Source organism: Pongo pygmaeus, chromosome 4, assembly GCF_028885625.2.
Source record: "Pongo pygmaeus isolate AG05252 chromosome 4, NHGRI_mPonPyg2-v2.0_pri, whole genome shotgun sequence".
NCBI classification, from domain to species: domain Eukaryota; kingdom Metazoa; phylum Chordata; class Mammalia; order Primates; family Hominidae; genus Pongo; species Pongo pygmaeus.
Window position 1 is genome coordinate 10,681,398 of NC_072377.2, and position 12,647 is coordinate 10,694,044.

The window sequence follows — 12,647 nt, forward strand, 5'->3', positions numbered from 1 at the left end:
CACTCTGTTGCCCAGGCTGGAGTGCAGTGGCACCATCAGGGCTCACTGCAGCCTCGACTTCCCAGGTTCAGGTGATCCTCCCACCTCAGCCTCCCAAGTAGCTGGGACTGCAGGCACAGGCCAGCACACTAGGCTATATTTTGTATGTTTTGCAGAGATGGGGTTTCACCATGTTGCCCAGGTTGGTCTTGAACTCCTGAGGCTCAAGGGATCCGCTAGACTCAACCTCCCAAAATACTGAAATTACAGGCGTGAGCCACCACATCTGGCCTCCGAATGTTATTAATTTAAAAGTTATCCTGAGTTGGCAGTTTTGATAAGCTACTTTCTCCTACCTATGCAGATTTTGTCCACATAATAAATGTTGGCTTTACTAAAAATGCCTATGCCTGATTTTGTGTCTTTTTTTTTTTTTTTTTGGTTTTTTGTTTTGTTTTTGAGACGGGGTCTCGCTCTGTTGCCCAGGCTGGAGTGCAGTGGCACAATCTCGGCTCACTGCAAGCTCCGCCTCCCGGGTTCACACCATTCTCCAGCCTCAGCCTCCCGAGTAGCCGGGGCTACAGGCGCCCGTCACTGCGCCCGGCTAATTTTGTTTTTGTATTTTGGGTAGAAACGGGGTTTCATCGTGTTAGCCAGGATGGTCTCGATCTCCTGACCTCGTGATCCGCCCGCCTCGGACTCCCAAAATGCTGGGATTACAGGCGTGAGCCACCGCGCCCGGCCAATTTTGGGTTTCTTTTAGCCCATCTTCCAGAAATGTCCAGACTCTACTGTCTTTGTTGTAAAAGAAGCATATTTTATTTTTTATTTATTGTTTCTTCTTAGCGGTTTATTTTTAAAAGACAGGAAAATGATCAGCTTGCATCCTGAATCGGACCACTTACTTATAAACGATAGTTCTTCTTTGAAGCAGACGATGACATTTTAGTTTATATTTAAGGGGAAACACATTCAAATGCTATTTGGACTCAAATTTCTAAGGAAGAAAAGGAAGTGGTAAACTCTGAAGATAGAACCTCAATTCCCTTGCTGAGTGACGCGGTCAACGAGCACCAATCGCCTGCGGTAGGCCAGAAAAGGCTGCGTGGTGCTCCCCTCTCAGGGCCTGGCCCTGTCCACGTCCACCTGGGCCTTGGTGACGCGCAGCCGGGACTCTTGCTGTAAAGTGACGCAGTGCTCTCCCTGGGAGGACAGTGGGTCCAGCAAACCCAACTCAGCCCTCAGGGGGCACTTGAAATTGTAACTACCCCAGGCCTTTGGAAACAACCCTCAACCTTGAAAGGGGAAATTCCCCGTGGGAATTGATGCAAACTGTGGTCAGTTACACAAAAAGGTAGAGTTTACTGTAATCTGGGGGTTATTTTTGGTTGCAAAAAGAATCCCCGGAGTAGAGAAGGAGGCCAGCGAGTCTCAGTTCGCTGCTCGCTCAGAGCCGCCCAGGTTCGAGGGCGTCTTCACCAGAAATCGCTGCTCCCGCGCGCCCCACCCTCCGGGGCCCTGCAGATGCCGGGTCCTGGGCCTGCAGCAGGCCCTTTGGCTCCTGCTGGAGACACTGGAAGACCAGGCGACCAGGACAGCAGGTCGGGCCAGTGCGGTTGTGACACGAGGGCTCGAGCGGCTTCGCAGTTTAAACCTGTCCGCAGCCTACACTTCCCACGGCTGTTTTGGATTCGGTGCCCTCGTACCCCTCAGCTTGCCCAGCGGCACGTGGGCCTCAAGCCTTGTCCCCAGCGGCTGTGCCAGCCTAGCTGTGTTCACCTTGGGGCCGCGAGGGCCTCCCACCCGCTGGCAGCTGGTGGACACGCTGTCAAGATCGGGGGAAAAAAGGAAGGAAGGAGGCTAGGGGGACACAGGGTTGGTGGCCTCCGCAGTCTTTGACCTGCGACGGGCGCGAGCGCACCACCGCGCCTTTGCGCACAGACGTTCTCCCAAGATTGGCTCACGACGCCTCCTACCCCGAAGTCAAGGGCTCCCCGTGGCAAATCCTCACACGCCCTCCTCCTCCCCGCTCATCCCCGGCGCCAGGACTGACGGGGAAAGGGCAAGGCCGGGCCAGAGGGGCTCTGGGCCTGGACTGCGGCTGTCGCCCGCGGCCCTGCTTTTTTGGGCAGCCAGACGCGGGGTCAGCGCCCAGTCGCAGCCTCCGGATCTGCTGAGTCCGCAGATCCCAGCACGTGACACAGGCCAGGCGTGGGGACGCGGAGCTCCTCGTCGTCCATTCCCACCCAGATGCTCCCTGAGGTTCCGGAACACACCGCTCCCAATCCCAGGATCTGACCAACCCTCAAGCCACGGCCGGCCCCGGTTCTGCGAGGCGCGGGACACTGAGGATCGTCCTCCCTTCTGGGCTGGGACTTCCCCACGGCAGCCGACCGCCCCCAGTTCAGAGTGGCCGGGCCCGCAGCGCTCCCTGGGCACAGGTCCCAGGTGGACGGCTCCGCTCCCGCGCCCGGCTCCTTTGCCCGCCAAGCGCCCCGGGGATTCCCCGGCCTCCGAGCGGTCGCTGCCGGGTAGAGTCAGCCCTGAAGCCCGGGATCCCCCGAAGGGAGAAAACCCGCTCGGCACCTCGGAAACGGCGGGAGAAACTGGCCCCACCCAGGCCCGGGGGCCCGACGCCCTCGGCGGGGGCCGGCTCCAGGGGTCCGAGGTTCCCGAAGCTGGAGGCCGGCTCCGCCCCGGCGTCCCCCCGCCGCCACCTCCGCCCCCATTCCGCGGGCCGGCGGAGGGAGGGGCGGGGCCGCTTGCCGCCCGCGACTCGGGTTCGGCTTCTTTAGTGATTGCTTCTGCTTCTCCCGCGCCAGCTGTCCCCAGCTCTGGGGCAACGCTGCCAGGCGCTCCGTCTCCGCGCTCGAGAGAGCGCCTGCCTGGCTCTGAACTCCGGCCAGGAAGGGGCCCGAGGGGAAGGCCCCGGGGGAAGGCGTGTCCCCGCGCCCCGCCCCGCCCCGCCCCGCCTCGGAAAGCCCCCGCGGTCCCGCCCACCCCAGGGGCTCGCTCAGCCTCCGGAGACTTCTTTCTTTGAGCGCAGCCGCCTGGTGCCGGTTTCCGCCGAGCTGGAGCGCGCGGGCCACGGCTTCTCTGGGGACGCAGAAGGGAGAAGCGGGGACCTCGGCGCGCGCCCCGCGTCCCGCTCTTCCTTCTCGCGCCCCGGCCCCCGGCCCGCGCCCCGGCCGCCGGCATGGTGCTGCTGGCCGGGACCGGGCCGGAGGGCGGCGGGGCGCGCTGCATGACCCCGCCACCGCCGTCCCCACCCCGGGTCGCGCAGGTCGAGGAGGACCCCGCTGACTACGAAGAGTTTGAGGACTTCTCGAGTCTGCCCGACACCCGCAGCATCGCCTCGGACGACTCTTTCTACCCTTTCGAGGACGAGGAGGAGCACGGCGTCGAGAGCGCGGAGAGCGTGCCGGAGGGCGTCCCGGAGGCGGCGACCCTCCTGCGCGCCGCCTGCGCCAACAACGTGGGGCTGCTGCGGACGCTGGTGCGGCGCGGGGTGAGCGTCGAGGAGGCGCAGGAGACTGACCGCAACGGCCGGGTAAGCGGGCGTCCCCGCAGGATTTGAGCCCCCGCACTGCCCCCACTCCCCTCCTCCCCACCACATCCCCGCGCCTCCCAGGTCCTGGCTCCGGACGGGTCCCTCGGTCACTCAGCCGCCGCCCAGAGCACCTTTTCCCCGCTGTTTGGGAGCGCGGTGTGCGGGGTGCCCTGGGTGGCCTCCCCGTCCCAGGCTGGGGGACGCGGTGCGGGGAGGGAGCAGTTTGCTCTGCCCGAGGTGTCAGCGCGTCAGGAAACGCCAGTCCGGTGTCCTCACCGCATCCCCTTCTCGTTTACCGGTCCCCGTGGACCGCCTGACTGAATTCGCGCTGGCGGCCCGTGCTGCAATCCAGGATTGGCTTCTTGCTGCCCGGTCCCCTCCTGACCATTACCTTTCCCCAGGTCCCTGGCAGGGGACCATTCCTCCTCGCCTGCAGGAGACAGCCCCTCCTGCCCAGCGCCCCATTTGTCCCCTGGGCCCTTCGCGCCGCCCTTGTCCTAACACGCTGGGGCGCAGATCGGCTCCTCCAGCCGCAATGATTTGGAAGCAACAGTTTCTTCCCTCGCCGGGACGGCTTGGTCCCCTACCCCACCTCCGCTGAGCCTTGTGGCCCGCGCCGCGACCAGCCAACGTGATCTCTGACTGGTCTGTCCGCAGGTCACCTCCGCGAGCCAATGCCAGCCGGGGCTCCCCAGAGGCAGGGCCTGGGGAGAGCCCTAGAGCCGCGGGCATCCACCCGGGTAGGGCAGGAGGCGTGGAGGCAGGCACAGGCTATCCATTCGTTATGACCAGACTCAGAGAAAACAAGAGATGTTTAGAAAAGAAAAGAAAAAAAGTTGGCTTAAGAAGACCTCAGAAGGACTGGCTAGTGGAACACCTTCCACCAAGCAAAGCACTTCAAGGGAAAACTGCAGAGTGACCACGGTGGCCAAGTCCCCAATAGTCTGTGCTCAGTGGGCAAATGGCAGCGTTCTCACCCGATTTTTATATTCCCCAAGGACCGTGGTATCTGCAGATGCAGCCTAGCACAAATGCAGATGCTTTTTGCTCAGGAGCCTGCAGCAGACAGAAAACATGTGCTTTGACTTGGGGACCCGGGTGACCTTGTGCCTTTGGTTTATCCTGCAGTGGGTGGGGCAGGTGGTTTGCCCGACTGTGGTTTGGGCTGGGCTTAGGTGGATGGGAAGCCCTCGAATGTCACTTTCCGCTTGTACTACATTGCCCCGGTGATTCAATTACCTCCCACTGGGTCCCTCCCACAACACGTGGGAATTCAAGATGAGATTTGGGTGGGGACACAGCCAAACCATATCACACAACATTTGAACTTGGAGGAAGGGTCTGTGCTTGTCACATGTTAGGCAGTGAGACCTGAGTTGGGGTCCCTGTAGGTAGCATCACCTGGAGCCCTGTAGTTCCTGCTGCCATTCCTCTTGCAATGCCTCCTCTCCCCAGCCCTGGCGACAGATGCCCTGGCTGGCATGTGATTAGGGCTTGGAGCCCCACCGGAAGTCCTAGGGCCTGTTTCTCAAGTTCTACATTTGGTTTAACTGAGTTTTCAGGCCCAGATGTGTGTAATCAGAAACCTTGCTTTCTGGAAGCCAGTATGGGGGCCAGCTTTAAAGGAAGCCCCACCAAGCTCATAAAGGAACAGGTGGGGTGGGTCTCTCCCCCTGTTCTGGGCAGCCTGGTGGTCTCCAGTGGGCTGGAATGGGCACAGGAGGGGCCTGGCTCGCCCAGTCCCCACTTTAGGGCACCACTGGGCTCAGCTTTATATAATGTTTCCTTTAGGGGCAAAACATAAATGTTTGAAAACAGCTGCATTGAAGAAAACTGACAGCAACGTAAACCATCCCCAGGGGCTTGAGCCTAACAGACTGAGTCTCCAGGCCACACAGCAGAGAGGCAGGGGAGGGCCGTGGTATGGGAGGCTAGCTCCAGCCTCCCAGCAGCTCTCTGCCTCAGTTTCCTCGTCTGTAAAATAGGGATAACGGCAGCCTCTCCTCTTAGGATGTGAGCATAAAATGGCTTAGTGTCCACAAGGCTCTGGGAAGGCCTGGCCCCAGGCTTGTGTTTACCATCTTGTTTCTCATTCGCCTGCCTTCTCTTGGCTTGGAAGAGAGCACCTTCCAGTTTTATTTTGTTTTGTTTTGTTTTTTGTCTTCTGCCAGGTAAAGCTTTTTCTCTCTCTGCTTTTCTTCCCCTTTGATTACAGCAGAAGTGAAGATCTGTTTCTCTGTGTCATGTAAAATAATGATGTAGGCCCGGACATAGCCTGCTAACTTAGAGACCCTTGGACTCTTTCATCTTTGGATCAGAGGGAGCAGGGCCTGTGTTCTGTGCTTTGTGGGACCAGGAGGGGAGCGGGGCAGGAGCCTCCATTCTTTTCATTAGCTTCTCAAGGCTGTTGATCAAACAGTCTCCATCTTCCTGAAAAACAGCTGAAAGAATCAAGTGTGGCAAAGCCCTGATGCCCTGCTCTATGGTAAATGGAGTGAGTCATTGCCAAAGTGTTTACCGCAGACCTACTGTGCTCCCACTAGGTATTTTAGCAGACTCAAAACTGAATCCGGCAGTCCCTGCCTTTGAGAGTCCTAGCCTTTTAGTGAGGAGAAGAACTTGCAGAGGAAGAGCGGCTAGCTAAGACCTAGGAAACTGGGAGATGGACTGCTTTTCGCATGATGGTGTCCAGTCTCCCCCAAGGCAGCATGGCTCACTCCCTCACTGCCTGCTGGCTCCTGGTTTAAGGGCACCTTCCCTGGGAGGCTTTTCTGTCTCCTCTTGTCCAAGCCTACAGAATCTGGAGCTGAGCAAGGGTAATGTAGGCATTCAGACATTTAGGGCTGAAATTATAAATAGGATGGTCATTTAGAGAGCAGGTGACGTTTGAGCAGAGACGGTATCTAGGGGAAAGAGGAGTTAGACGGAGGGAACAGTGTGTGCAAAGACTGGGGTGGGAACCTCGTTGGAGCCTGGTCTCCAAGCTTATCATGATTAGTGGCAGCGAAAACCTTAAAGAAGGCCCGGACAGCTTTGGTGCAGTGGAGGGGTGATTGCATTAATGACAGAATGACAGCTCACAGGTACAGCCCACAGCCGGCTTTCTAGGAGGAAATGATCTCTAAAGGCGTCTAAACTTTTCTGGGACGTGCTTGTTGAGCTCTTCATCTCTGGGCATTTAAGAAGGGAGCTTTGCCTGAGCTGACAGGCATTCCATTTGGTCTGGGTAACTAAGGGTCAGATGTGTTTTGTTTAAGAAAATGCATTCTCTCCTGCCTCCTGAGACTGGTAGGATGTTGGATGTGGCTCAGCACACCATTTTCCTTCTAAAATATTTATTGGTCTAAAAGCATTGCATGATTTAATATGCAACATGTAAATATTTGTCAGATAATTGCCCAATAACATTCAAAGGTTGCTCCCGATGTCTTCTGGATTTATGGTTGTTTTGTTCCCTCTGACTTGAGGCAGTGAAAGCTGCCATAATTCTTTTTCTTAATTCTTCTCTTCCACTTACTATCACCTGAAGTTCACCTTTATGGCCTTGGCGGCTCTTGAGACGACAGTGAAAACACATAAAGTGTGTTGTTTTAATTGTTGCAGAAGGGCAGTTTAAATGTCAGACAGCTCTTGGACTTAATTAGGCCCAAATACGTGCTCAATTTAAAATACTGCACTCCTGTCTTGATGGGATTCTGCTTCTGCATGTTCGTGTTTGTTTTTGAGACTGAGTCTTGCTCTGTCACTCAGGCTGGAGTGCAGTGGCGCAACCTCTGCTCACTGCAACCTCCGCCTCCCGGGTTCAAGTGAATCTCCTGCCTCAGCCTCCCAAGTACCTGGGATTACAGGCATGCGCCATCATGCCTGGCTAATTTTTGTATTTTTAGTAGAGACTGGGTTTCACCGTGATGGCCAGGCTGGTCTCAAACTCCTGACCTCAAGTGATCCTCTTGCTTGGCCTCTCAAAGTTCTGGGATTACACGTGTGAGCCACCGTGACTGGCCTGCTTCTGCGTGTTTAAACTTCCAGGGTCTCTTGGTTACGTTTTCCAAAGGCCCCTCCATTGGTTTGTTTTGTTAGGTCAGCAAAGCCCACATCATACCCAGTGTGGGTGTTTCCCTTTACTCTTGAGGTGCTTAAAATTAAAACTTAATTTTCATACATTTATAGCGATGATCAGGACTTTATCTTGAAATGTACGTGAGAAAATTTTTATTTATTTATTTATTTATTTTTTAGTGCTTCAGAAAGATTTATAAGCTCCAGAATCACTTTTCCCCTAAAATGAGCATCCGGTTAGTGCAACAGCCCTCCATCTTTACTGGGCCTCGGTGCTCATGGCCTGTGTGTGCACAGAAATGGGCTGACTAGCATAGAAAGTGACTTCTCTGGTTCTTGTTAGTTACCATAGAAAGTGAATAGAAAGTGAATAGAAAGTGAATTCTGGCCTCAGGCTTGTGGAGGGCCTGCAAGCACAAGCTTTGCCTTTTAGGAATGTATGTTAGGCTGGGTGTGGTGGCTCCTTCCTGTAATCCCAGCACTTTGGGAGGCCGAGGCAGACAGATCACTTGAGCCTAGGAGTTTGAGAACAGCCTGGGCAACATGGTGAAAGCCCGTCTCTAAAAAAATACAAAAATTAGCCAGGCATGGTGGTGGATGCCTATAGTCCCAGCTACTGGGGAGGCTGAGGCAGGAGACTCACTTGAGCCCAGGAGGCGGAGGTTGCAGTGAGTTGAGATTGCACCACTGCGCCCCAGGCTGGGCGACAGAACAAGACCCGTGTTTGAAAATAAATAAATAAATAAATAGAGGCATGTATGCTAGTGTTTTAGTTGCATCTCCAAATTCTGAACTGTGAGAAAGCGGGTGAGGAGGGCAAATTGAGCAGAATCCTAGACCGGGAGTCCGAGGGGCTAGAATCAGAGGAGGTCTCAGCTGAAATGGGCTTGGCGATGGGTGGGCTGGCAGATATCTGCCTCTTCCTTTTCTGCTGACCGTGGTGGGGAGCACTCTAAGTCTAGCAGCAGTAGAGAGGCCCATGTGTTTTTTCTTTGTTTGTTTTTGTTTTTTTGTTTAGAGATGGAGTCTCACTCTGTCACCCAGTCTAGAGTGCAGTGGTGTGATATCAGCTCACTGCAACCTCCGTCTCCCAGGTTCAAGCAATTCTCCTGACTCAGCCTCCTGACTAGCTGGGATTACAGGCATGCACCACCATGCCCGACTAATTTTTATGTTTTTAGTAGGGATGGGGTTGAGCCATGTTGGCTAGGCTGGTCTCGAACTCCTGAGCTCAAGTGATCCACCCACCTCGGCTTCCCAAAGTGCTGGAATTACAGGCATGAGCCACTGTACCCAGCCCCCATGTGTTTTTGATATGAGTGTCAGTCATCTGTGGCCACAATCATGCTGCCTAACAAATCGCTACAAAACCTCACAGGTGTTTACAACTGTAAATGTTTTGCTGCGGGTAGCCTGTCTCAGCTGATGGAGGCTGGATTTGCCCATTCGTCTGCATTCAGCTGGTGGTCAGCTGCGAATGGCAAGACCAAAACAGTCTTAACTGGGAGGACTCATCGCTGCTCCATTTGGTCTCTCATCTTCCAGCAGGCTGGCTCGGCTTGTTTTCCGTGGCAGGGGCAGGGTTCCAGGAGAGCAGGCTGAGCAGATATGGCCTCATGATGCTTCAGCTTGGCTGAGGTTCAGTATCACTTCTGCTGAAGCAAGCCACAAGGCCAAGCCCAGATTCAAGGCATAGGAAAATAGACTCCTCTCAATGCAAAGTCACATAACAAGAGGTGTGGATAAAGGGAGGGGAAGAATTGTAGCCATTTTTGCAGTCAGTCTGCCAGAATAGGGATGCGACTTTGATAGGGATTCGCTGATAAGCTCTCCCTCTGGGCCATCTCAAGCTGAACATGTGGTCTGCAGTATGCTTCTAGCTTTTGAGCTGGGGCTGGGGAGCTGTGGAGTCCCTGGAGGGGAGCTTAAGGTCTGAAGGAGTCAGTAGGTTTTGCCGGAATTTTCTGGCTGATGCAGTTTGGCTGCTTTGTCAGGTATTGCTTCTTTATTTCATTTTATATTATTTTGAGGTAGAGTCTCACTCTGTTGCCCAGGCTGGAGTACAGTGGCATAATCCTAGCTCACTGAGCCTTGACCTCCTGGGCACAAATGAACCTTCCATCTCAGCCTTCTGAGTAGCTGGGACTACAGGTGCACACCACCATGCCAGGCTAATTTTTATTTATTTTTTGTAGAGACAGGATCTTGCTGTCTCAAACTCCTGGCATCAAGCAGTCCTCCTGCCTCGGCCTCCCAAAGTGCTGGGATTATAGGCATGAGCTACCATGCCTGGCCTCCTTTATTCTTTTTAATGAGATTCTTTAACAACATGACTCAAATATCTTTTTTTTTTTTTTTTTTTTTTGGTCAGTTAAGACTCATGAAAGAAGAGAAAACAGGCATTGAGTTTTTAAAAAGATTCCTTGATATACGTGTGTTTGTGTTTATAACGTTGTAATTATTATTATTATTGGTCAGCTGCCAACCTGAAAACAAACAGAACAGGTAGAATAACCTACTTCAAGCCTGTACTTACAGTGCTGATTTCCCCCATAGTCTGTGACTTTGCCCCTGATCTACAGTGTGAAATGGAGAGGGGGCTCTGCTGCGTTTGGGTTTCTTCAGTACTTATTTTAAAATCTTATTTGTTTATTTATTTATTTTTTTTGAGATGGATCTCGCTCTGTTGCCCAGGCTGGAGTGCAGTGGTGCGATCTCGGCCCACTGCAACCTCCACCTCCTGGGTTTAAGTGATTGTCCTGCCTCAGCCTCCTGAGTAGCTGGGACTACAGGCATGCATCACTATACCCAGCTAAATTTTGAATTTTGAGTAGAGTCGGAGTTTCACCATGTTGGCCAGGCTGGTCTCAAACTCCTGACCTCAGGTGATTCACCCACCTCAGCCTCCCAAAACACTGGGATTACAGGCGTGAGCCACCGCCCCTGGCCTCTTGAGTATTTATTTGAGCCAACAGGTGTCCACATTGGGGCTTGTGCCTGGACCCCAGAGTATGCTTTTCGTTTCCTAGTCCTGATCTCCAGCTCTGATTTTTTTAGATTGAGGAAATATCCATCACCTCAAGGGGTTAATAGTTTTCTGAAATAAATTTAAAAAACAAAATTTGGATAAATTTAAACAACGACAAAGTTGAAAAAAATGTGAGTCCAGATTTCTGAGGTGTTTTGCACCAGGTAGTCTCCCAGAGATGGTGGTTCCCAGCTTGGACTGTACATTAGAATCATCTGGAAAGGTCTGTAAAAGTCCAAGCGCCCAGGCCACATCTCAGAATTAAGTGAGAATCTGAGGGTGAGATAAGGCATCAGTATTTTCTTTTTTTTTTTTGAGACGGAGTTTTGCTCTTATTGCCCAGGCTGGAGTGCAGTGGCGCAATCTCAGCTCACTGCAACCTCTGCCTCCCAGGTTCAAGTAATTCTCCTGCTTCAGCCTCCCAAGTAGCCGGGATTACAGGCACCCGCCACCATGCCTGGCTAATTTTTGTATTTTTAGTAGAGATGGGATTTTACCTTGTTGGCCAGGCTGGTCTTGAACTCCTGACCTCAGGTGATCTGCCTACCTCGGCCTCCCAAAGTGCTGGGATTACAGGCGTGAGCCACCACGCCCGGCCAGGGCATCAGTATTTTCTAAAGCTCCCAGAGTCATTTCAATGTGCAGCCAACATTGACAACCACTGGTGCAGACTCTTGAACTCAAAGTGGGGTCCTCAGACCTGGAGCAGGGGGTTCCCTGCTGGGGAACTTGTTAGGAGTGCAGAATCCCAGCCCTCCCCACCAAGACCTGCTGAGTCAGGGCCTACTTTTCAACAATACCTGCCAGGGGCTTTGGAGGCAATGGAGCCTTTGAGAAGCCTTAGCACAGAGCATCTCATTCTACCCTTGGAGCCCTGCGATGTGGATGTGGGTGTCTGTGGTGAATGGATGAAGTTACAGGTTCAGGTAGGTGCCATAGGTGCTCCTGTGGTGGAGCCAGGAGGCAGTACCAGTGCAGTCTGAGGCTGAAACTTACCATCCCCACAACACATGGCTTCACCTACTGCCTATGCTACAGCGTTAGTGTCAGGCAGCCCCATCTGGGCCTGTTCCCCAAGTGGACACTGGAATGTGACTTCTGTCTTTCCTTGTCTCAGAAAAAGTGTGCCACTATGAATACACTTAACACCCTTCACTGGGCACCTCTGCTGAGCACAGGCTGATGTGGTTACGCCTGCTTCTTCCTGGGCCTCCCTGTCTATGCCTCTCCCAGCTGGAATGTCCCTTGCCAGAAGTGTGGATCCTAATTCAAGGGCCAGGTAAACATCCCAGAAACAGAGGTCAGAGAGAAATGCTTCATTCTTCATTCCCATCTGATCAGATGCCTACTTCTGATCTGAGTTTCATCAGACCTGACATAAATATGCCTCTGGAAGCATACGTCGTTATTTCTCTGTTTCTTTGAAATTGCTCTCAAATCCCACCACTCCAATCCAATCAGTTGCCACTGAGCCAGCTGTGACATGGGATTTCACTTCTACCTCAATTTCTGTATCTCTGACTTAGTAGAAATAAGTAAAATCCACTTTCAACTATCCTTTAAATTTAGGGACACCATTTAAAAATAATCTCTTCCAGCTGGGCACGGTGGCTCACACCTGTAATCCCAGCACTTTGGGAGGCCGAGGTGGGCAGATCACGAGGTCAGGAAATGGAGACCATCCTGGCTAACACGGTGAAACCCCGTCTTTACTAAAAATTCAAAAAATTAGCTCGGTGTAGTGGCACACACATGTAGTCCCAACTACTCGGGAAGCTGAGGCGGGAGAATCACTTGAACCTCGGAGGTGGAGGTTGCAGTGAGCTGAGATCACGCCACTGCACTCCAGCCTGGGCAACAGAGCGAGACTCTGTCTCAAAAACAACAGTAACAACAACAACAACAACAAACTCTTCCAATTCTTTTATGGACATACATACTGTATTAGTCTGTTTTCATACTGCTGTAAAGAAATAAAGAACTGCCTGGGACTGGGTAATTTATAAGAAAAGAGGTTTAATTGACTCACAG

General features: G+C 53.2%; 1 protein-coding gene across 1 annotated transcript in view; it reads left to right on the top strand.

Moving 5' to 3' along the window:
- The first annotated feature begins 2,683 nt into the window (after positions 1 to 2,683).
- ANKRD33B (ankyrin repeat domain 33B) overlaps positions 2,684 to 12,647 on the top strand; it is a 90,281-nt gene continuing 80,317 nt past the window's right edge. Inside the window, exon 1 of the mRNA XM_054488219.2 lies at positions 2,684 to 3,529. Within this exon, the coding sequence (XP_054344194.1) occupies positions 3,176 to 3,529 (354 nt within the window). The 5' untranslated portion in view covers positions 2,684 to 3,175. The remainder of the gene's footprint in view (positions 3,530 to 12,647) is intronic.